Source organism: Brachyistius frenatus, unplaced genomic scaffold, assembly GCF_029030835.1.
Source record: "Brachyistius frenatus isolate BFR_SWC_R1_liver_20210118 unplaced genomic scaffold, ASM2903083v1 Contig_12, whole genome shotgun sequence".
In the NCBI taxonomy this organism is placed as follows: Eukaryota; Metazoa; Chordata; class Actinopteri; family Embiotocidae; genus Brachyistius; species Brachyistius frenatus.
The window spans coordinates 6418655-6444673 of record NW_027210611.1 but is presented as its reverse complement, the minus strand read 5'-3'; the positions used below and the strand labels follow the sequence as shown (position 1 = coordinate 6444673).

The following is a 26019-nucleotide window of genomic DNA, read 5'->3' as shown; positions in this document are numbered from 1 at the left end:
CGAAGACGGACGAGCGGAAACCATCCACCCCTTTGCAGGTACAACCTCTCCTGAGCAGGGCAAATCTGTGCTATTACAACTTCCCTCTTCTTTTTAAAAACAAAAACAAAACGTTTTTGTATCCTTCTGTGGCTCTAAAGTGGCCCACGGTTCGTCACTCCTGCCGTCTTGCCACTCAACAAACCGATCGTCTCCTATGTAGACGTACTGGCGAGTCAACACATCGCAGTGGATGTTTATGTCCGCGCACACGCTTATCGTGTGGCGACATTACGTAATTGATTACTGACACTAAATACTGTGTGCTGTCCATGCATGCAAACCTCCATTTTAAGGTCCATTTGTGATTTGTAATGCACGCTGCTCTTTCCGTGCAGGCGCGCACCCACGCACACACACACACACACACACACACACACACACACACACACACACACACGCACACACACACTGGGAGGATGAGGGACGGCCATCTGTGCTGAGTGCTATTAGCCGGAGTACACCACAGCTGGGCCCATCCCTTCCGCCCCCTGCCCCTTGCACCCATAACCTAACCCCCCCCACCCCCTCCGGGGGGGGAATTATGGGGGTTACGTGGACGGGATAGCTGGCGTTTTTTGACACGTTAAGGCCCATCCCGAGCAGGCCTGCCGTACATGATTGCGACCCCTCTGCATGGCTGCAGGGGCTGACAGCTGTCACACACAAACACGTCTACTGTAACGGGATACCACGTAGCTGGTCCGGCCACGCAAAGGAGACACCTCCGCCGAGGGGGTCACAGGTCCCCGAAGGGTTTTTAACCGTCCCGACTCCCAAACAGCCAAATTATTGATATGTTTTGTCATTAATGTGATATTCTGGCATATGGAAGACTTTGACGAGACACCATTCTATACTTTGTTAAAGGAAATGCATTTTTTTTTTTTTTTTTAGATCTGCGACAATCGAGTAATCAGCAGTTTTGATCGGTGAATTACTGCTCGTCCTTTTAAAAAGGTCATTTTCAGGGTTCCATCTTTGTGAGGATTTGCTGCTTTTCCACGTCTCGGTCGAACAAAACAAGACATCTGAAGGAGAAATGTTGAGGCAAATAGCTGATTCTAACGTAAACAATAAAGAAAATAATCACCAGATGAATCAAGAATTTTCTGAACCTGTAACAATTTTGCCAAATAAGCTCGGCAGCAGCATCCCGAAGAGTCTACCAGCTAAAAGAAGAAATGGGCGGAGCTAAATGCAGCTGTGTAGGACATCAGAAGAGGTAACAACAACGCGGCTCAGTCGGTCGAGTGTTTTGCACACTAATCGGATGGTCGGCGGTTCAATCCCCAACTCCTCCTGTCCACATGCCTAAGTGTCCTTGAGCGAGACACTGAACCCTAAAAAAAAAAATTGTTTTTGCTCCCGATGGGTGTACCATCGGCGTGTTGTAAGTCGCTTTGGATAGAAACGTCAGCTAAATGCAATGTAATGTGTATTGTTCACGATAATATCAGTTTAATATGATAAAAAACAAACAATTATACTGATGTAATTGAGATGACGTAATAAAATTAAAACATTATGAAGCTATAAGTACGACACGTGCATAAATTACGTGTCTGTAGAACAAACAATGGCTGAAAGCAGCTATGTTTTATACAGAATCTGAATCTCACCCTGAGTTGTATCCAAACTTAAGAATTTACAGATGACTTTTGTTTCAGTTTTACTGAATATCTGCAGGCAAACTGGTTCGCTTATGACGACATATAAAACTGTAACACTTATTTTGTTGCAATCAATGTTCTTGTTTTGTTAAATAGCATTAAACTTTGTACAGAATATCATTATCGCAGAAAACCTTAAGCACGTTGATACTATTTCAGGGCTATATCGCTCAACTTTCCTTTTTCAGTAGATAATAATGACATGTGACCAACTTTGCTAACAAGCGACGAACTAATAAAAGGCTTCTTTTTTTTTACAAATGTTGGACAAAGAGCAGGCGTAACACGTCCCTTCATCACATTTCACATCTCGCAGCTTTACTGCTGCCTGTAACAACTCAAGAAGTTTACATAACTCAGATCTGTTTTCTGCCACGGTGGGTTGAGACAAAACAGGCTTCTGCTCTGGGGGCAAAAAAAAAAAAAACTAAGCATAAAGTCAGTTCTGTCAAAACAGACCCTCCCTTTTCATTTAGAGCCAGTAAAAAAAAAAAAAAAAGATCTTTAAAATAAGCATCTGCAAAAGAACCATACCAAAGTAAAACTGTGTGAAATTGTGACATCAGTGACTCAGCAAAACATCTTACGACTGATGCTTCATGAGTCTCTCGTAAATTTGTAAGAAATGCACTATGCACTTCCACGAAGACAGTCTCCTGACAGCTCGACACGAAAAGGCATTTGCACGTGTAATTATGAATTTCAGCTGCGGGTTCAGATGCTTGACATCAACCCTCGCGTCAATGTTACGAAGACCTTTTGGTTGAAGTCTCACAGACTGAACAGACTCGATAGCGCCGCGGCCGAATTTGGAGAAGGTAGTCTGGTCACATGAAGGTGACTCCGGCGCAGAGAGCTTTTTTTTTTTTTTTTTTTTTTTTTTGCTGAGGAGGCCATAAATCCTGTCGGCTTGCTGCGTTTACATTCTTAGCATTACTGTCTGTAGCAGCGATGCATTCAGGGACTCAACAGAGAGCTCGGCTAACTTATTGTTACCGCAACTTCACTGCGCACTTTGTTATGGGACACGATGAACGCGCGGCTGTTGACGCGCGGTTACTCCACGCCGTGGTTGGTTGCCGTAAAGGCATCCCACAAACATTACCCATGTGCCCGACAGGATTAGCTTGTTAGAGTTAACGGCCGTCAATTGAGTCGTACTGCTCCTTTGACAAAAAGGGCAAAAATCCCCTGTTGATAAAAGATCAGTCACTAAATCTTTGTATATTGATAATAACTTCTTATACAGCGGCTAAAACCGGCCAAAAAGGGATTAAGCATTTGACGAGATTAGCTACAGGTAATCAGTAATTCAGATGTGATTTGATTACCAATAATGTCTGCAGGCGAGAATAATGAACTGTTAAAATGAACCTTTCGGCTTGTTTACCTCATCTGGGGCTAGTACACAGCAACCTCCTCGTTATTGTATTCTTTTAGATTATTTTCATGCTCACCGGGAAATGCTCCGGCCTTCACCCGGACTCTTACCTTAAAAGTATTTATACTACCAAAACAGGGCTGCGTTTACAATTGATGATTCAAATCAATCAATCCCTAAAATACTTATTATAACACGTTATTAAATAATGCGTTTAATATTTCTTCAAATAATTGTATGGTGTGTAAATTATGCAAGTCAAACATCCATGTTACAATATCCTAAATCTCAAATTAAGTTGCCCGTGTGTCCGGACATATTCATATTGTATATATTAAATATATACATCACAGTTAATAAGGAAATCCACAAAACATGAATCAACCAATTCCATTAATCCATTAGTTGATTGACAGAAAATGTAATGCCGACTGTTTTAATAACCAATAATCATTTTGAGTAATTGTTGTATATGAACAAAATGCTAAATTTCTCTGATTCCAGCTTTTTAAACGTGAATATTTTCTGGTTCCTTTAGTCTTCCATGACAATAAATTGAGTATTGGACTGATGGCTGGGGACAAAATAAGACACGTTAGGGGGCACCTTTAAAGACCAACCAGCTAATCAATGAATCTAGAAAACAATCAACCGCGCTCAACATCAAATTTTCAGTTACACGTAACCGGGGTGTTTCCTCATCTGAATCACGGGAGCAGCATACTGTGAATATTGTAGGAGACATTTTTATGATTTGGGGGGGGGGGGGGTATAAAACCTGACCCGACTTCTCGATTTAACCGTGTAAACCTACGGCATTTCTCCAGATTTTATGTGCTACCATATATCTCAGTCTTCCTAGCAAATATAAATGCATGTCAGCAGGTTATTATTATTATTGGTTGTTGTTGTTTTTTTTTTTTAAGTAATGTGGGATTAAATAAAAGACAACAAACTCTATAAACCAGCACAACGCAAACCAAAGCTAAAAAAAAAAACCAGAGGTGTACTCTCAGAGAATGGACTATGAAAGCCAGCTGACGAGGCCCACCGTGTTTCTGCGCCTCCACGCTACTGCAACAGCAGCTTACTGTGCATCTTAATTAAATGGTCAAGTCAAGACTCCGGCCATCGCCCGCCGTGCCTACGAGGATGTAAGGATGCTTAAAAAAAAAAAAAAAAAAAAAAAAAGAAGAGGATCCGGGACTGTGTCATCCTGCCCCTAACCACGCCTACCGCACTGCAGATCAAAAACACCCCAAACTATGTCGTCCCAAAACCTCCGATAACGTTTTCACACTTTTAATCCATTCGTGATCTACGAATGAAAACCGTGTCTGCCGGTGACTCAGCGCTGTCCTTCACGGATGTAGAAAAAAAAACAAAAAAAAACACACACACACACACACAAAAACGTGGAGAGAAAGGGGGTGGTGGTGGGGAGGGGGAAGAGGAGGATTAAAGGTCGGAAACGCATCTGTATCGCGTTGTTTTCACCCATTTTCTCTCTCCCCCCCCCCGCTTTCTGCCTCCAAACTGGAGCACGTCGGTTCGACCGCTTCACCTTCAGCGGTGCGTTTCTTTGAAATGCTCCGTCCAAAGCCTCCTCGGCTTGGAGCTACGAAACAAGCACCGCTGTAAGAAGCCACCCCCCCCCCCACCATCCTCCTCCCCCCATTCAGCAGCAAAACAAGAAACGGCCACAACGTTACGCGCCGAGGGGCTACGGTGCTAAAAAAACAACAACAACAACAACACAACAACAACAACAGCGGAATCATATAATAAAAACCCGTGTTTCTTCGCCACGACGACTTCTTCTTTTTTTTTTTTTTTTTTTCTTCTTCTTTTTTTTTTTTTTTTCTTTTTTTTTTTTCCGCCTGAGTCAATACAGTCAAAAGTGTATTTTAATGGTAATTATCTGTCCGCGGTCTGTTGTGGTCACGCGACCCAAAATAAGGCAAAGAGGAGGAATAATACAAAGAATTGTACAAACCGGGAAGCGTGCGCGTCTCCTAAGAAAGCCTCGGTGTGGGATTTAGAGAAGAACAGCGAGGGGTGTGGGGGTGTGGTGGGAGGGGGGGGGAAGAAGAAGAAGAAAAAAAAAAAAAGGGTTTTTTATTACCAGACAAGACCGTCCTCGTTGAGCTGGTTATGCGAGTTGCATTCGTACTGGTGGGCTTCTGTTTCCTGACAGCGGTTGCTGCTCTGCTGCAGTTCCCTTCTCCACCGGCCTATCAAACTCCACTGTGCAAAGCTGAGTATTGTGGGATACCAGGACAGCCGGGGTATTATTTTAGAAGCACACCCCACCCCACACACACACACACACCCACCCCACCCCACGAATACACACACACACACACACACACACACACACACACACACACACACACACACACACACACATGTCCGCGTGCGTGCGTGCACGCGCAGAGCAGGGCAATTCATGGCACGAGGTTTGTTTTGGTTTTTTTTTGTTCGAGGGGGGGGGGGGGGGGGGCTAATTGCTGTGTCATCCGAGCAGCCGCTAAATGTCCAGCCCGCTTAACAAATCCTCACCCCGAGTCTATTGAACACGTTAGGTGACAGACCATAACTAATTGGCAACTATTTTTTTTTTTTTTTAATGATCCATTCATTCTTAAAGTTATTTTTTTTCAAGCAAAAAAAAGACAAGTATTCTCCAATTCCAACAACTCGGTTGTAAGAATTTTTGCCTAACGTGACCGTAACTGCATACGTTTCCGACCGCTGGATGCTCAAAACATGCAAGTGACATCTGTGTTTTCTCCCATTTTATAGCCGAAACTTCAGACAGTGGATCAGTCGTGGCAACCTCATGAACAGCACAAAGTCATATAAGCCTGGCAATACTATGTCAATAAAAGCCCCCCCCCAAAAAAGAAAAGATTGTCAAAATAATTAATCAGTTTATCTGAGAGTCCCTGTCGGCAACACAATTCATAAATCTGGAAATATTAGAATAAATACAAAACAAATAGTCAATCTTTCCTGACAGATCATTTCCACATTTTTAACATAGTTTTAAGTCAACATCTGTGTGTACGCTTTTGTCTCGTCTTTGTCCTTAAACGTATAAAACACAAAGGAAAATGGGACTCATCTGTAGCTGCTATAGACTCGGCCCCATATAAAGTATTGAAAATGACCCGCCAGCAACACACAAAAGCTTTTTGCAAGTTACTGCATCAGTACCAATGATCCATTAATATATAATATTGTAACACTAACGGGAACTACGATGCTGCACGATGAGCATTTTGATTTTTGATATTTATAGCACGTTTTGCTATAAATACTTCCGAACGGTGTAGGACATTTACTTTGTGGTATAAGCACAGGATCTGAGTACTACTTCAATCATGGAAAAGCACAAAACACTCGGAACAGTTGCTACTGAATCCGATGCAGACTTCTATGCAGTCTGGTGCACTTGATCTCTTAACTAAAAAACATAATCCAAGACATATTAATACCAGCCAATCGTGAGCGCATGAGCACAACATCAGACACACATCTGCTGCCCTCCCCTCGGCCCATATGTCGGTTTGTGTGCGTTCACAAACGCAGACATAAAAGCAGCTTTTTAATTAGAGTCTGGGTTATTCCCCCCAGGGATTTGTGGCTTTTTAGCCTCCCGCCTTCCAGTGGGAACTTGACCCAACTCTGTCACCCGTTTCACTTTTATTTCATCTAATTGCTTTCATGTTTAAGTAGCATACGGCATACACGTACTGGCAAGTACACTATGCAAACATAAACACACGGTCATGAACATAAAGGCTTAAGAGAATTTTTCTGCTGCAGTCGAACATGAATTCAACAGAGCAACACAGGAGGCGTGCTTTGCAGACAGTAAGAGGTTAAATGCCATAACACACACACACACACTGCAACTCCTACGTGCAGCGGCCAAACAGCTGGCTCCTCATTCAATCTCTGGCTAATTGCGGAACAGTTTGTAAAACAAGCTCGATGACGACAACAACAATAATTGTTACACATACAGTGATTTAGCTACAGTACATGCAATTTTTAAATTCCTGAAATAACAACTTAAAGGGCAAGTACCAATAAGAAGGGTGACGTTTCGAGCTGCAGGATGTAACAGAGATGTAACAAAATACCCCTGGGTTTCTAACTGAGGGAAGTTTGTCAAAATGATCTCAGACCATAAAATAAATGACTGAGCCTTAATGTGATACATCAATAACCGTAAAAGGTCTAAGGATATCGTTTGCACACATCCTTATTCCAGTCATTGAAGCTATTTTTTTTTTCGAAAATGGTATTTCTTTCATTTCTCCACAGTGGGATTCTTTCACTTCCCCCCTCCACAGACATTATTTGAATGATAAACACCGCTTGCAGTCCCAGAACAAACTGTCACGTACGCGATCACAAAGAGCCTCTCTGAGAAGACATGCTGTACATCAGACACGACAATGTCTTTCTTTTTTTTTTTTTTTTTTCTGTCCAGCCAAATAATACTTATCTACAATGAGAGCACTGGCACAGCATTGTCATGACCCGACCGATCGTAGCAGACATTGCTCATCAGAGCCTGTCTGGCCCGTGGGTGGTGACTGCGATGTAGTAAACAATCTTAAAATGGAAATGAAGGGATGTGTACTGGCTCGTCTCAGCGGGAAACATCAGTTCTCGCTTTGGTATTGTTAAAAAATGCAATGCAGGCAAGTTTGGCAATCTATTTCTATGACCTCTGCAAATATCAAGTCAGGACAGTTTAATCTTAAAAGCATGTTTCAAGGTACAAAGACAGACTGCACCTGATTCCCAGGAATGAAAGCCAGATATGATGATGTATCACAGAAAATAAAATAAAAGGTACGACACTCAAGGCCACATGTAGTAGGAAGAAATATTACTAATAATAGGGTAACTGAGTTCAGCAGAATTTACACAATCACTGTTCTTCCTCTTCTCTCCTTCTTACAAGAGGAAACTCTCGAGATATATTTTGGACAGTTCTGTGAAGAAGTGGATGTTATGTTCTACAATAACTTGATCAAAATGCTATTGGTGGCTTTTCCCCTTAAAGGTTCAGCATGTAGGATTCAGAGAAATCTATGTACAGGAGTGGAATATAATATACATAATACATTTTCACTAGTGTATAGTCTCCTGAAATTAAGAATTGTTGTGTTTTGGGTCCCTTACAATGAGTCCTTAATATCTACGTTGGGAGCAGGTCCTCTTCCACTGAGCTGTTTTTACAGTAGTTCAGAAGAGACAAACCAAACGCTGGTTCTCCAGAGAGCCTTTCACGAGTTTCATGGCCAGCATAGATTCCCTTACATGCTTGGAAGAGGAGGGTGGTCAGTTGGTTGCAATCTACAACGTCACCGCTAGAGGCCACTAAATCCTAAACAGTGTTCCTTTAAAGGTGAACAAAGTATTTTTTTGGCCACTAGGGGGGCAGCAAGATCTAGATATAAACTTTCAGGAGATAAGACTATTTTTTACAGCAGATTAAAAAAAAATGAAATCACTCATAATGGTGGCCATTATTAAAGTCGTAAATTGAAAAAGCATTATGAGCTTTTACCCCTTTGGGTTTCTAAGGCTATTGTGTTAGCAAAACAGCTGCTTACAAAGACCAACATGGGTCTCCCCTTGGAGCTGTTATTGTCCACCTCATAAATCTCCCTAAAGTCCTATAAAAGTACCAAAAGTCCTAAAAGTCAGAAAACTACAATTTCTTTCGCTTGGTGGCATTTCTTGGGTGGTTTTTTTTTATGTCCTAAGTACAAAGAAATTAGCTAATAGTAGATTAAACTGTTGGCTTTCAAATATTTGCAGTCCTAAAGTATCCGCCTCTAAACTTCTACACAGATTTCTGTAGCTGTGGTTCTCCTCTCTGTATGTATAGTGTCTCAGAGAGAAGTGTACAGCTATGACTCCTCTGAGCTACCACAACAGCCCTTGGTCAGCAGAATGATTAATACCACATAAGTCAGACAACATGTGATCTCTGGACTCTACTTAGCTTGTATGGCTGCTTAACTCTTCACTTTTTTTCTGCTGCGTACAGACATGAAGTTCCTGTGCAGACCATCTGCTGCGAACCGTAACCTTGTACTCAGTTAACCTCCAAACCTGCTCTTTTCTCAGAATCCTTACGAGCATTAGCACATTTAAACAATAAGTGTTTTACTATCATACAAAAGTAACAAGCAATTCTGCCACTGACTCTTTTATTTCACTTAATTTGAAACTTTATATGCTTACACAGCAGTTTGGCACTGATTCAAGTTTAATTCAGCATCAGTATATAAAATTTGTTAATTTCAAATCAGTGTTCATTTAAAGGTAATTCTACAACTCTACAAGCATTCTCCTCAAATTTTAACCAGCAAATCCTGGTGTGTATGAATATGTGTATATGCTCAGTCTCTAAAATCAGTAACCTTATGAACCTCATTACAGCAATTTAATTTCCAGTGCTGCAGTCAGAACAAGCAAGTTGGCACTTCATCAATACATAATCATATTGAAGCAGATCCCTTCACTATACATGGCAAATCCGCCATTTGATCCAATTAAAAGACAAAAAAAAAAAGAAGTCCAGGCTAGCATTCCCGGCCATCCCCGGGGTCTCGGTGGGTGGGGGTGGGGGGGGGGTGGGGGGGGGGATAATTGCTACTCTAAAAGGATATCTGCCCAAACACAGAATCACACTTTGATTTTGTCCTTTGGGTTTTCACACACTGATCAGAGATTCACATCAGATTATGTACACTGCATTTATGTCCTCCTTATATAAAGTCATTGCCAATTTGAGCATCCACAGGCCGTTGTTTCAGTCTGAATACATTCCGTTGTTTGATTTATGGATGAATTATCAACAACTGAGACTTTATGCCTACTGTGTTGATTGCCGCAGGAAATTACACTCTGAACTGAATGAACTCAACGTGAATTAGCGCCAACTCAGCTTTGAACTTCACCTCCAGCCAGCCAAAGCCACTCTCCCCCCGTTGTCCGGCTCTACTCAGCTGTAAATGCCTTCACTCCCAGAGGGCTGCAGGTCAGCGAGCTTACATGCCAAATTACAGTTGGATTTTGACACCCCAAACCTGGGCCAAAGCTCCCAGAACAACCCCCTACCTTGAGCATACTACACCTCATCACATCACACCTCCGATTAGAAAACGTTTCAAGTCTGACACTATTTCATGTAAAGCCAAGGGGCCACACTGTGGATTAATATGAAAACAAGTTATTACTAAGATGGTGAGGAGCACTCCCTCCTTGTTTCCTGCTTGTAGGAAGCACATCTTATCTTGAGAAATCATAAAAGTGGTGTGCACTTCTAACCTTTGGAAAGCTGCAGGCTAATGATTTGAGTGATTGTGGATGAGACAGCGTGTCGCATGTGATGGCAGGAAAAAAAAGAAAAAGAAAACTGCAGCAGTATTTAAAATCACAGTTCCCTTTTAGAGCTTTCTTCAGATCAGTATCAGAGGAGAACGATCTGAATAGCAAAGTGTCCTGTGCAGAACAGGTAGTGATAAGATGGAACAATTTTTATCTTGACAACATAGTCCAAACCAACAGTACATGATGTGCTCATTAATCGTGCGTTTTTTCTAATTCTTGCTATCACTATGTGCAGTTTTTTAATCTATATCCATGAAAATATTTAGCTGTAAACCCAAATTCACAAACATAAGTATATATATATATATATATATATATATATATATAAAAAAAAAAATTAAATATCACTTCCAGATTCCTTAAAGGAATATTGTAAAACTTTGGGAAACAAGTGTATTTGCCTGTTTTCTGAGAGTTAGATGAGAAGATTAATGTTACTCCCATGTAGGTTAATTTATAAAGAAGCTGCCAGCAGCCGGGTAGCTTAGTTTAATATAGCACAAAGATGGGAAAGAGGGTAAAACAGCTAGCTTGACCAAAAGACCAAAAGTAAAAAATACTTTGACCAACATCTCTAAAGCACCCAAATTAAGACATTATACTGTATCTTGTGTAAATGGTTCAAAAACCATTTGGTTTGTGCTCGACTATTTCCTCAAATTTTTATTGTTGAGATGGCCAAGAAAGAAGTGGATTCTTAAGGACGAGACATTTGTTTTCAGGGCTGCTGGTAGTAACAGTTTACCTTCGGACAAAGCCAGGCTAGCTGTTCCCCACTGCTTCCAGTCTTTGTGCTAAGCTACGCTAAGCAGATGGGGGCAAAACTTTATGGTCTTGTCTATCACTGCAAGAACATGAATAAGACAATTTACCAAAAATGTTGGACTATGATTTTAAATGTACTGAATGTAAAGTGTTTTCTGTGTTTCGTTGATGAAAAACTGACAATGGGTAAAATGTGGTCAAGCTATATTTCAAACAACGCTCATGCTTGTTCTTAGAAAAACTCTAGATTTTTTTGGTCAGAAACTAAAGTTCCTGCTCGATATCCCATTTGAGGAGGAGTTGAAAGACTAACCTCTTTGCTCCACTATAAATAAGCTGTGACAGTCAAGGTGCTGTCCTGGAGGCCGCAGCTTTAAGAGGCAAAGACGGTCCGGTACTGCTCTCCACTGATCAGGCAGCGCTGGGAGATAACAATACTCCCAAACAAGCTTATCGCTCAACTCAACAAGATTGAATCATAAATGTTATCTTTTCCGGTCCACCGAAACAACAGCGCTGGGAGATAACAACACGTGTCGTTGTCGGCTCACTTCCATTGAATGTGAATTAAAGGAACACCTGAGAGCAAGAAATCTGTGTTGAACGGCCTCATTTTTCATCTTACTCTTCAGTCTGATAGTCAAGTCAGCGAATTTGTTGATGTAATTTAAACAGTGAGCTTTCAAACACATGATGGTCTAATCTACGACGACTTTTCACCACATTTAGACTCGCAATAAAACAGTTGTTTTCTACTATAAATTGGTCAAATGAAATTTGAAAAAGACTTTGTTGGACTGCACATATAGATTTTACTTAAAGTAGTTTCAAGGAAATAGGAAACAAAATGGCAAAAAAAAAATGTAATTACGTTGTTTTTTTAGGGCTAAAGGTGATGTCTTCAAATTGCTTGTTTTGTTTGATCGACAGACCAAAAAACAAAGATATCCCATTTATAGTGATGTATGGCAAAGAAAAGCAGATGATGAAATTTGGATGCAAACATGGTGATTTGGGGAGGAGGAGGAGGGAGGCGGGGGGGGGGGTCTGATCTTTTGTTCAGATAAAAACAACACTTTTGAATATGCTAATGTCACTTTTTCTAATGATACAATTAATGAAATTCTTTTTTTTTAAATTGTCAAATTTATTCATATAGGTGGTTTTATTTGGAAAATTTTTGTTTTCCTAATAGTATAATAGTACAACAGTAATCAAAATAGTACATTGCTTTCTAATAAGTGAATGTAATGTGATTCTGGTTAGAACATTTTATTTACGTTGTCAAAAAATGTAATGTTTACAAATGCTTTTAAGAGGTAAGATTGTAAAATGACCTACATTTATAATTCAATTTCAATTCTATTTTGATTAATAAAGGCTCGCCCATCTCTCTCATGCAGGGCTGTATGTGCATCCGGAGAAGTCGTGGGTGTAACGTCACAAATTGCTTGGCTCAGCACATTTAATACAAAGAAAGTGCGCACATATTACTTTATACCAACCTTTACGATTCTTATCGCTAAATCATGATAATGGCGGAGATTTACGCACTGTTACTTTTAACCTTTAACCCTTTTTTCCTGAGTCACACACATGGCCCCCCTGGCCTTTATTTCGTCACACACGGCGTAATGAGTCACAGCATCAAAGAGCAGCAGGTAAAACAACGTCTGCTCCTGCAGCACAATGCAAGCGCTATTGATCATGAACCGAACTGACAGAAGGATTGATTTAAATTCCCAAGATGAATAGTCAGAGATAGTCTTCATCACCAGCAACATTACATCAAAACAACTGCAGGAAATCTCTCCTGTATGACATGAATGACTCATTCTTTGAGCTGCGGAAATTCAATTTAATCTTGTTATGTCATCCTGTGTGAGGTGCAGAAGTGCCGAAGAGAAAGTAAGAAATTGCATAACATTTAAAGGCAATCACCTCTCCTGATTCTGATTGAAGGACATTGAGGTCACATGATGATCTCTGATGGGAACATTCAATCATAACATCTTAACGACATTGTCAGACTTAATACCTGATGACATACAGTTTTGGGACATATGCTGCATTCCAGTTCAAGTCAAAATGTGGAAATTCCCGGCTGCTTGCCCGTAATTACAACCTTCGTGTGTTTCCGCAGTCCAGCTTGGAAAAACCAGGCCAGAAACATGGTCATCCACAAAATGTAAATACTCCTTTCCATGCTACAGCTGGTGTCTCATCATTTTTACAGTATTTATGACAATGTTTACAGGATAGTCTTTAAGTGCAGCTTTCCCAGTTGGAATTTTTGCTGCCAAACCACATGGTGTAAGAAAAGAGGATCTTGGAAAGCTCTTGTGTGGAAATAATGCATTTCCACCATAAAGGCCCTGAAAACTTTGCATTTCAATAGTTTTCTTACTCTGGCATGGTTCTGCATGAAAACTTCTTTTTTTCTGCCAAAGTTAGAACAGATTGGTTGTTTAAAATGGGAGTTGTCAGGATTTCTTTCAGTTCGAAAAAAGATGTCGCCACTAAACTATGTGCTAATCAGGTTTAAATCAAAGTCTGATGACATTAAAAGGATTGTTTGCTGACTATCAATCAAATCTGCTCAAAACAAATATACACAGTCCTGATGAAGAGACAAATTAGATGAGATTTTGAGGGTTAACATTTGCTAATTAACAGCCCTCTTTACCTGATTTTAGCATTTAAATTACCTCTCGTTGATGTTGTTATAGCAACAATGTATCAAGTGACCATATGAAGACAATGTGACAATGTGAAAGTGATGCTTGTAGTGAAGAACCTCGAGATAATTATCCCCTGAAGCTCCCTGTGGCTTTATGGAGCTTTATAGTCGGTTAAATGTCTAGCTGTCAGGCGTATTCACTCTCAAGGCTTGTATAACATCATTATATACTGCAATAGGCAGCTTTTCTCAGTAGAAAAAAGCTGTAAAATACCCACTAGAAACTACCTGCTCAGCACTAAAAAGTAAACAGACAAATTTAGCGACTAGCTGATGAACACAGAGCCAGACGTTTCCTTCAGGAGCTGGTAGAGACCAAAAACAGAGCAAAAAGAGAGAGGATATTGGGCTTATTGGCTGGGTGGTCTGACGTATGACTCCAAATGAGCCACTATAACTGTTGGATATGTAAATAGTTGAAAAGGTGATTACTATGTCCTTGTTATATCTAGTAGGTCCCCAAATGGCCAAAAAAAAACGGTTATCGCAGTTTTATAATTTTTTTTATTTTAAGGTTTCAGGGGCTTTTCAGTTACATAGTTGGGGAAGTTAAACATTTTTGAATTTGATATATTTTTTTTACAACGCAGTATGAGTTTTAGTTCATGGCTTAGTGAGAGAGTTTCGACTACTCTGGAGAACAATTTTGAAGAGCCATCAAACATTTTTCTTTCTGGGAATCCTTTGGCTTCAGCTCTCCGCACAAACAATTGTAATTTATCCAAGACACAAATGGAATAATGACACAACACTACCTTCTCTATGCTTGTGTTATGACATATAAGAAATATATTTTGCACACTGGGTCTTCTTAAAGACAGGTCACGATGACAATAAATCTCTGACCTCAGCAAATTCAACCGATCATCCATAGAAACGTGTCGGGCTCTACACGCCGTCACCATCCAACGAACATGATGCATCCCACGGACTTTGCCCGGCCTTATCTCCCTGGTCCTGCACATTCACCTTCATCATTCATAAAGCTGATAAAACTACTGAACCGTAAAAACGGCCACTATAAAATGCACCAGCCCATTAAATTTATATATCTAAGAGATTAAATAAGAATTCATTCCAGCCATATAGACCTCTAGGATATCAGGAGATGAATGTGCCATTCAAAGTCGATAAAAGAGAAGATTAGAACAAAGAGCTCTTCCTTCTTTGATTCATTCCCATTTCTATTTTAGGGAGAATCTGAACGGAAACACATGCTGTGACAACTTCCCATTTCCGAACTGAGTGCCTGTGCCCAGCAAACGTTTGATCAGGTGTGTGTGTGTGTGTGTGTGTGTGTGTGTGTGTGTGTGTGTGTGTGTGTGTGTGTGTGTGTGTGTGTGTGTGTGTGTGTGTGTCAAGAAAAACAAGTTTATGCTTTCTCAGCAGTTGTGAGAAGGAATGAGCTCAGGAACCTTTTCAGAAAAAATGCTGATAGTTTATAGACAAGTCAACATGACAGAACACAATAAGGACATTTAAAGATTCGTCAATCAAAGTGTCCTATGCAAATTCAACTGGTTTTGTTGTTGTATTTTTAAATTCAGGGAAGTAAAAGAAGTTTTGACGTGGTTTCATTTTCAACAGCTGCTAATTCAACATTTGCCGTTCTCAGTAATGTTAAGATTTTCAAAATAAAGCAGAGCAAAGTAATAATTCATCTTATTAACACTTAAAATGAATGTGCTTCGTGTTTGACCCCTTAGAAAAGCAAATGTGGCAGCTCCTTTAGATATTTTCCGTTCAGACACCAAAGTTTTGACTGTACTTATCGTGTCCTTAACTACCGTATGTGGACTTTCTCTTTTTGTGTGTCACGCTTCCCGCTTTTGTGAATGAACACTTGTACTCACCATTTCACAGTCCGTGTCACCGGGAAAGCAGCAGGTTGACGTCGTGGTGGAAAAGCCCGGTGGTTGCAACAGAAACACGAACACAAAAACATGAAACAGAACAATAGTGTGACGATAAATCTTTGATCATACGCTGGGAATTACGCTTTCCAGATGTTAGAAACGCCAAACAGCAGTTTAATGCTGCGCAAAGTATGCAAAGCGTCTTAATTCACTATCTCTTGCTTGTAAATTTCTCGGCTCTGAACGCCTCACAAACTGAAATAACACATTAAATACATGTGAGCACTTTACCTGAGTCTTTAGAGAGGAGACACAAACTCCCCCAAAACAGCAGCTGTGACGTGGGTGCGTGTACGGAGACCAGAAATCCCGACTTTGGGGCTCGTCCGGGTGCAAAGGACCAGACACCTGTAAGCGCCTGCTTTGCCAAACCTTCCCAGAGACGGACCGAGGTAGCCCCGCCCCTCCTGCCTAAAAAAAAAACAACTCCGGCCCCCACGGTACTACTAAAACGAGGCCCGCCCACGACAACGACTCCTTGCAGCATAGAGCCAGCTCCCCCTGTTGGCAGCTTGCAGTAAGAGGGGATGTGACTGATCACATGATGTCACATGACCACTAGATGGCCACGTTGTGGTGAGCTGCACTGGATCCTCCTGTGATGAGTCTGCAAACCAAGGTCAATGTTCAGGAAAGATAAGTTGGAGGTAGTGTCGAACAGCATGCACTGTATTCTGTATTCATAATCAGCGGTGGGACGAGTATTTATATCCTTTTATACAATATTTCAATTTGCATTCACACCAATACAAGTACAAGGTCTGCATTCATGTTCGGTAAAATGAAAGAATTATGAGTAAAATAAACTTAAATGAATGAAAAGTGGTGAAGCAGAAGGGCCCTTTTTCTGTTATATCTTTACATACTATACTGTATTATATTGTTGGATTGTTTTTATTTATATTTAAAAAGCATTTTAGTGTTGCAGTTGGTCTACGTGGAGCTCATTTTAAATATTGTTCCTTCTATTAATTTAATTTTGTAAAACTATCATATATTTTTCATGTAAAAGAGTAACTATAACTGTCAAATACATGTAGTGGAGTAAAAAGTGCAATATTTTCCTCTTAAATGCAAAACAGTATGATAAAAATGGATGTAAATGTTAAAATAAATGAGATGTATGAAGTAGCACAAAACAAAAGTACTGAAGTATCTGCTACAGTGCTTGAATAAATCTACTACTTCAGCTTTTTCAAACTAAAAGCTTCTCAATGATCCTTGTAGATTTAGATAAACACTTTTTAAGGTAGACGACTATGTGGGATGTATTTCCACTACAGGATGTACCAAAGTAGCTTCATATGTGGTTAAAACACACAAAGACGGGTGACAAATTTGTGGGAAGATCTGCACAAAAAGTGGGTGAAGAAACATGGAAAAAAATAAATACAGATACTTCTATACAAGGTGTCGCTGGAGGTTTTGCGGAGTATGAAAATGATTTTCACACAACCAAGCTAAACAGCAAAATTGTAGTTTGTGTTCGACACTGCCCTTCTGTACCTTTGTTGGCCAAATGATTTACCGAGGCACTTTTTTTCCCCATTTAATTTGTTTCCCATTTAAATCAAGACTCTGCTAACTTCCCCTTTTAGTACTGAAGACAGTTATTAGGAAGACTGTTGTGAAGGGCACGTGTAGCTCACCGGTCCCACTTCAGTAAGCACAGATAATGCAACATCAATACCGTTGCAGTGCTTCCCAGTAATGAGAAGTACAGGACAACAAAATCCATACAATCTGTAGGTTCGCCACACACTAAATCACTCGCACTCCAAACTTCTTTCACTTTTTAATCTTTTTAATTTTTCTTGATGCAAGTAAAACTATTCGGAGCAAACAAACTATTGAGCATTCGCTGCATTTTATTTAACATCACACGAGGACACCTATTAGACCCGACGACGGAGGTGTTACAGTCAAATTTATTCAACCATGTATGCGTCATATAAACAAGTGTGCACGTAGGGGAAGACCTCGTCCTTAAGGTCCCGATCCTAAACCAAACGTCTACCTGAGATTCAATTCAGTTCACCTATTCACGTGGTATTCACAGAACAATGCAGAGGAACAAATCTAGACTATTTAGGTTTCTGTGGCATATGTTGATGCTACAGTACAACATGTTGGACGGCAGATCTCAGTGACAGTTTTGGCAATTCTACAAGCTACAATGTTTGCCCTACTCTTATACAAAAAGAAAAGTTCAAACTCATCAGATTAGATTTACTTTTCTTTCTTTTTTATGTCGTTTTTTTTTTTTTTTTTTTTTTTACAAATCTTTACTAAAACTCCTTACAAGTCTTTAGTATTGCTCTTGCTACATTGAAAAAATAGAAAAATTACATCTGAATATTGAGCCGTTGAGCTGTGGGTGTGGTTTATTTATAAAGAGCCTTGCTCTTGAGTGTTCATGGCTATGTTTCAATAGTCCTTAGCTGCTCACTCTCCATGTTTCCGTTCCTCTGTGACGGCCGGCTTCACATCAGCAGAAGAAGGTATGAAGCAAAGAACAAGACATCAAAGAGTCTTTTTTTAAGAGGCTCATCAGCAAAAAAAAAAAAGAAAAAGAAGAAAAATCTAGGACTCTGCCGAGGTGCTGGGTGTCACCAGATTGTCCTCTCCCTGAGCTTCTCCCTCCGCTGCCGACGCTGCTGCTGCTGCGTCCGTTGCTACTTCCTGTTCGGTGGCCACTAAAGAAGTGTCTGTGTCGGGGGCTTCGAAGGATTCGCCCACCAGGTCAGTCAGTTTGATGTAGCCCTTGCTGTTGGAGCGCTCCAGACGGGGGCAGCTGAAGCGCCTGGCTCTGTCGCCTTGACGACACGCAGACACAGACAGGCTGCAGCGGCGCGCGGACCTAGGCTGATCCGTGAGGGAGTTGAGCGACATCCGTGACCCCATTGCCCTGGCAACAGGGGAAGGAGGGGACAGCTGGGTCCACTGTGGTTGCGGCAGGGCCTGCGGCGCCCCCTGTTCCTTAGCCGTGTCTGCGGATATGTTCTCGTGGCTCTGATGGGGCGGCGGGGAGTCCATCACCGACGCCTCCTTCGGCTTGCCGTCCGTCTCGTCGGTCTGGCTGCTGCCGGCCTGTCCTTCCTCACTAATGTTTTCGGCCACGGCCTCGATAACCACCTCTTCCTCCGTGCGCCCCTCTGCCTCCGCTCTCTCCGACTCCTCCACCTCACAGTTGTTCAGTTTGATCACAGGGAGGGTGAAAGCGTTCACAGAGGACGTGACGATGGAGGTGGTCTCCCACTGTCGGGGCTGTGGCGCCTGCTCGCTGCTATTGCTGTAGTCTTTGTAGATGCTGTAGACAGTGTCCGTGAAGGTCTGGACATCTCTGGACCAGCTGCGCGGCCTGCTGGCCAACGAGGAGCGTCGGAATACCTCATCGCCATCCAACTCGCCCTGGAAACTGTGGATCCCGGTGGAGGGCCAGGAGCTGCGAGTGAGCATCCCGCTCGCAGGGAACGAACCCGACGGGCCCTCGGCGCTCCTCGCCTGAGTGTAGTTCACCAGGCCGTTCAGAGGCGAGTACTCTTTCGACCGGATGCTGTGCAGATCTATCACTGTGGAGTAGATATCTCTCAGGTTAATGATTTTAGTTTTCTTGTCTCGGTTCTCATGGAGGACTGCGTTGGCACAGATGAAGAGAAAAATGCCGATTCCCATCACCAGCGGTCCGAAGACTTTGAGATTGTCTGAGTACAGGTAATTATCCAGGAAGTCACAGAGGAAGCCACAGTTAGGGGAGGGGTCGGGGACGCTGCTGTTCGAATGGCTCTGGTTGAATCGATTTTTTTGGCCAGAGGGAGGCTTGTCTCGGGTCAAGTTAGAGGAAACAGGCGGACTTTTGGAAAAGCTTATCCTGTTGGCGTGGTACGCTCCAGTTCTGCGGCGCTCCTGGTACTGCTGCTGGTTCTGGCTGGGCCAGTAGCCCAGTACAGCCATGGAAATCCCAACCATGAGAACTATAACTCCAACACCGGCCACCAAACCGGCCGGGGAGCAGAGGTTGAGCTTGCCCTTCACCACCACCACGTCGTTCTTCTTCTTTTTCTTCGATTTCCGCTTCCGTTTGTTCTCCGCTCGGTTTTTGGATCGGAGCGAATCCTGGCGCCTGTTCATGCGCAGCAGGCCACCTGTGGCTATCATGGTGGCAACTGGACAGCAGGCTTGTCACTCAGTCTGCGAGAACACAAAACAGAGACAGAAAGATGTTCACTATGTACAAACAACCAGATGCCACACAGCAAACATGTTGTCATTGATTTAGTTGGATATCTGACTAATAATAGGCCTCATGCACCCTAAAACACAATGTAAAAAAAAGTTATCTTAGTTTACCAGAAAGACCGGAAACAAGGGAAAAGGTAGCGTGCCTTCGTCCAGAGATAAGAAACTCTGCCGACCAGTAACTCTAAAGCTTACAAATGAAACCAGAATGTCTCATTTCTATAATCCAAAATCCAAAGAAAGTAAAGTTTAGGAGCAATAATTTACTATTTTACAGAGGGTTGTGTGCTCGGCTGTTTCTTGGCCGGGGCCAGTAACATCCTCCGGTTGCCTGGCAACTCGTCTGGTCCATAACACCCCCAAAAACAATGAATTCTCGTTTTGACACTTGTGATTTTTACAAAAAACACGAGGCATAACATGCTATTTATTGAGTTTTAGAGGTTCAAGTAGTTTCATTTTGTTACCTTTGAATACGGGAAGGTTACCTGCTTCTCCCTTTCCAGTAATTGTGCTTAGCTAAGCCATTCAGCTCCAGGTATATATATACTATTCAGACACAAGAATGGCATTTTGTTACAAAACTCTCTGCAAAAAAATCCTTTAAAGGTGTAAAAATGTTATTTTAAAATCTCTTATATTTGATTGTAGAAATACTAGTTCGATTTTGGGGGAAAAAATTGGTACAAGAAAAGGGAGAACGGGGGTTAATGGGGCCCATTGCTCATATCGGCCCACAGATCTCCCAGAGGTTTAATCCAGCCCTGCATTAGAGATTATCCAACAGGTACACTGCACTAATCCAGCAAAAAGCAAATGCAATATTGGCCATTAGGTGGAGACTGAACCAAGCGATAGCGAACATCCATCAGCTGCTGCTGAATCTGAAAATACGATGATGTAAGCAAAACAGAGACAACTAGCCAAGTCGACAGCGGAGAACAAGAAGAGCTATTTGTCCCCATTCAGCTGTACTGGTGCGATATCAGCCCGTGAAAATGTAATGTGTCCAGACAGCAGGCCAGCAGGCATGTTTTCTCCACCTCACTCGGCTTCTCCTCTCTCCTACCAACAGCTCCTTCCTGCTTTCCACCCAAATCCATCTCACCATCAACCAATGCAGCTGTGCGTCAAGATGACAGCGTCCTTCACATGCAGCTCATCACAAAGGCAGACACCAGCTATTAGCTCCTTGTTTATACACCAACACAATCTCTGCCATGTGGGATGTTTGCATTTTGGGTTTCGTTTTTTTGGTTGTTTTTTTTATGATTATGCAGTACATATAATAGTAGAAACTGTGTCCCAAAGGGGGCAAAGAAGCCATCAGACATCTGATGAGTTTCAGCCACATATGGTGACTAAAAATCGGAGGATGATTAATTAGACTGATATTCAATTTGACTAATGACGCCTAATTGTGTATGTTTTAGTGCTCAGGTTCATGAATAACTTACACAACAAATTCATTTCAGAGCAGCAATTAATAAGACGTTTTCAAACGTTACTCCGGGTGTTGCTCTGACTAAAACACGCGGGCAAAATAATGATATAATCAAGGCCCTCGACATCCTTTTATAATTCAAGTTATTACAGGCAGTTCCCACGGAAAGTGGAACACGGAGCTCTGCACCTGAGTTTCAGCAAACACCACGCCGGTACTCAGCTGCTGTTTATAGCGACTTTCTCTGGATATCACATCCAATAACCACTCAAATGCCTCCTGGGCGAGAGCAAGTCAACCTGCACTAAAACAGATAAAGCGTAGGCGGACCTCTCTCCATGTTTGGGGAGAGAAGGGCAGCGGTAACGTGGACCAGAAGTGGGTGTGGACAAGTCCGATTGTGTCTCTGTCTGCGGTGCTGAACAGGAAGCTGCCAACTCCTTCGGGTTGTCTCCCAAAAAAAAGCTGCTCGTCTGGCGGCACGGAGAGAGAGGAGGGTGGTCTGAACGCTTAGTCCGTCCGGGCTGCGGGGGCGCATATTTTCGCGCAATGTTGCATGAGTAATCGACTGTTGACATTACGGCGCATCTGTTTCCCTTCTGTTGGAAAAATCCCGTGAAGATAATACGAGCTGCTGTGGAGCTGGAGGTGCCCTGAAAATGTCCAGAGCCACGGCGACGCGTCTCGCGCCAGCACAAAGCCAAACACGGTATTTTTGGGTCTCGCAAGGTGCTGGCAAGATGACAAACATCCATACCTCTTCCACGGCCTGACGAAGCCCATGCTTTCATTACCAACACTACAACTCAGAGCCGTGTGGTAATAATTACACCCCTGAGTAAACCATTAATGTCTCCACTGCTTTGGTTTACCAACTTATGAGAAATGGATCACATCACGACCGTAAAAAAAAAGTTTAACCAAATAAAGACATTAGCCTTTAAAATATTGCTATTCTCTATATTTTTCTCTGTGTCTATCCCACATTTGAAAAATGAGGCATCCTATATGTACCAAAAAAAAAAAAAAAAAAAAAAATCGAAATATCTTCATCAAAACACGACAAAAATCACCATTTCAATCTCGAATAAAAGTAAACGGACAGAAGTGCGCAGTGCTCCAAGTCCAACGCCTTCCTGACATCAAAACTCTTCCCCGTCGATTTATTCAGGACCAAAAATACTCTCAAACTAAACCCGTGTGTCAAAGACTTCCCAAACCTCGTTCTACATCGATACAATGGAACCAGATTCGACAATAAAACACGAGAGAAGCACGGAGTGTTCAGCTGGAGGAAAAGGCGCAGCAAATAACTGTTGGTTATTAAAAAAAATAGTAATAATAATAAAGATCATAAAACAGCGTGTCTCTTACCAGAAATAGTGGCTTGACGATCAAACATCTTCAAAGGCGCACTCCTCGTTCAGCGGTGCCTGTCGTGGTGCGCCACTTTGGTGCCAAGGCTGGAAGAGTGGCTTCCAGTTGAACGCGGATTCACAATCGACCGGCAGGGGCGGGCCAACCGCATTTCCATTGGTGGTGATTATTGGGCAACGTGAAAAACGAGGTCTGCTCAGCACATTTATCATACTGCATGTTCTCCTCCAAACACTTCCAGTTTTTTGTTTTTTTTTCCCCCAAGATTTCTTACCCATTTACAGAAACATTATGGACTATGCCAGTTGCGTTTTGCCACTCTGCACAATCGTTTGGGAATTTTTATGACAAAATCAGGCCACTATTTGCATGGGCACATCTCAAATAAATAGGGGAAAAGCACAATGCATGATTAAATTACTGTGTGATGGGTTTCAAATTGCCCACCGAAGTCAGAGAAAGGCAAATTCTACTACATCCAATTCATCATCTCTTACGTCGTGTCTTCCTCCCCCTCGCTTCTCCCCCTTGGATTACATTGCTGTAATTGCTTGTATGTTGCGTCCTCGTGTTTAACAAAATTAAATATGACAGAGTCCAGATGTGTTTCGCTGATGCGAGACTGGAGACACAGGCAGCATTTTATACACTGGGCAGAGCAAGCATGCATATAACAAAACTCAGTGCTGATGCTCAAGAGAGTTGACTGTGAATTTATGACCCAGAAATGTGTTTTGTTTACAGCATAAATTAGTGGAAGGAACAGAGAAAACTCCAGTGTGCATGCCGCAGTCAGAGTCAACGTATACACGGACATGGGAAATAATCCGGGGGGGAGGGGGGAGGTTAAAGAGCTGTCTTTAATCCGTGGTGCAGTGTAGGTCTGGAGGTCTGGAGCAGCTTTCAGTATGGCTCTGAGCTTGTGTAATATAGGAAGATACAGTGACACACAACAGATGTTTCCGAGCTCCTGACAGAGACGTACAACTTCTTAATAAATGTTCCAAAATCAACCCAGTATCACAGAGAAGCGTGTAATAGACGCGCCGGTCCACGACAGCAAAGCATGAAATAGCCACGCTTTGGCCTGTCTAGGCGTAACAGTTACACGTTTCGAAAGCGTGAAACTTACAAGACCGTAAATGTCACGTGACGCGGGATCACGTGACCGAGGTCCCTCAACAAATTATATTTTTGGACATGAACTGTGTCTTAACAGAATTTAGTGATACAAGTAAATCCATGGTAGATACTTAACTGAACACAGGCCCAGTGGTTGGTGAATTACCGCGATCTATAAGTGCAGGTGGAGGCCTCATCAGCCTCTCCAACTCTCTTTACGCCCTCTCTCGCTCACTTCGAGTAGCATACTGTTTATATATGTATGATTTTTAGCTGCAGAATGCAGCAGCCAACACTTTTACTCACATCATTATCTGCTCGTCAGTCCCATCTCATGTTCAAGTGATTACTTTTTCCCCTCGACAACTCTTGATTCCAATCAGCAATCAGTTTAAGAACACACTTGTAGATTTACAAGTTTATCCTGGTGCATTTCTTCCTGTCACTGTTTATATTATTCTTTGGGGAACTTTTTGCCTTTTATTATTTGAAAGTGCAGTGGAAATAGACAGGAATGTAGGGGAAGATATGCAGCAAATGTCTGGCGAAGCCAAGGCCCAATCTCATTTCCCATCCCGTGGCCCTACCCCTAGTATACTACTGGGTAGTGGTTCTTCAGATAGAGGGCTTAAAATCTTAAACTAAGGAAATTAGACACCACTCGTTGCATCCACAGTATCCCAAATTCTCCTAAATTATTTTATTAGTAAATTGGTAAGTCTCAAGAATTTGATTGTCAAATTTATGGAAATATACAGGATGATGACAAAACAGTGTATCTCAGGGAATCCGCTATTAATGCTCACAAACAAGACTTCATTAAATCTGTTGAAACATGGAAAACTTTGTTATCCCAAAACTGCACTTTCAAAATACAAAAATATCCTTGAAAAAAAAAAAATATTTTTTTAATTTAATGGACCATTTTTCATGTTATGCTGCTTCAGTTTATCTTCTGCCCATCCATCTGGAGTCTGCATCTTAAAGCACTCCATTTGGAGGGCTAGATGAACACTACCCCTCGATCCCTAAGACGGGCACACGCAAAACAGAGGGGTAGGGCCAAGGGGAGGAACTGGGATTGGACCAAAGTTTGGTTTTTACCTTGCTTCCCACAAAACAAGGTCTGGTACTCAACATAAGCTCCCTCAAATGGGTCCTTGTTGACAGTGGCTAATGTGCTCAGCTCCAAAGACTTGGCAGCACATGTTCTGTTTAATTAATTCAATATCTTAAATGCATTAGTCTTCACACAATGTAGGGCTTTGGGGAAATATTCAGGTTATCGGCTATCCGACAGTTATGTGAAGCAAAGTGTGCATGACCTACTGGTGACGGAGTAGACTGCAGGCACCTGCAGAAACTGCACCAAAAAAAACCCCAAAAACCAACATTATTTCTGCAGACTTTCTAACTTTCTCTAATGACTTTACTCTCACATACTTAATCATTTATTATCAAGACATCCCCTGGTAATTATACTCTCTAGAGCAGAGTGATGAATTAGTAGGTTTTCACTGTCATCAAGGAAGAAAAAGGTCAAATAAATGGAATCAAAGACAGATTTTTCCTTATGCCACAGTCTTCCAATACTGGGTCTTTCATCCTTGGGAGGGACATTCCCAACCACATTGCAGCAACAATTCAATAATTCAATTTATTCCTTAGTGATCATATCATGTCTGTCACGGTTATTTAAGACACCACTCTGCCGTCCTGTCCGCTGTGAAAAATGTGTCTCCTATACGCAGTTTTTGTCGAGCCCCATCGGATCTGCTCCTATACCATTTTCTGGTGCTTATCAAAAAATAGATCGTCCCTCAGACACGCGGGCATCTCGGGAGACAGTGTACCACAGTGAGGCTCACATATACTGTAGTGTCAAAAATAATTCC

General features: G+C 41.9%; 2 protein-coding genes across 12 annotated transcripts in view; both read right to left on the bottom strand.

Annotated features, from left to right (window-relative positions):
- epb41l3b (erythrocyte membrane protein band 4.1-like 3b) overlaps positions 1-16291 on the bottom strand; it is a 53135-nt gene extending 36844 nt beyond the window's left edge. For 6 of the 11 annotated variants that reach the window (XM_069692502.1, XM_069692505.1, XM_069692512.1 and 3 more), the window contains exon 1: positions 5219-5388. The gene's annotated coding sequence lies outside the window, so the exon portion shown is untranslated. Of the gene's footprint in view, positions 1-5218; positions 5389-16173 lie in introns of those variants that run through there. The other 5 variants (XM_069692507.1, XM_069692509.1, XM_069692511.1 and 2 more) reach the window with 2 other exon arrangements.
- Positions 16292-18170: 1879 nt separating this feature from the next.
- Positions 18171-23091, bottom strand: LOC138617441 (transmembrane protein 200C-like). The gene is made up of 2 exons (XM_069692480.1): positions 23000-23091; positions 18171-20133 (listed from the first exon to the last, which is right to left on the bottom strand). The coding sequence occupies exon 2, from the start codon at positions 20098-20100 to the stop codon at positions 18526-18528; it is 1575 nt and encodes a 524-aa protein (XP_069548581.1). The 5' UTR covers positions 20101-20133; positions 23000-23091; the 3' UTR covers positions 18171-18525.
- Between the last annotated feature and the right edge of the window lie 2928 nt (positions 23092-26019).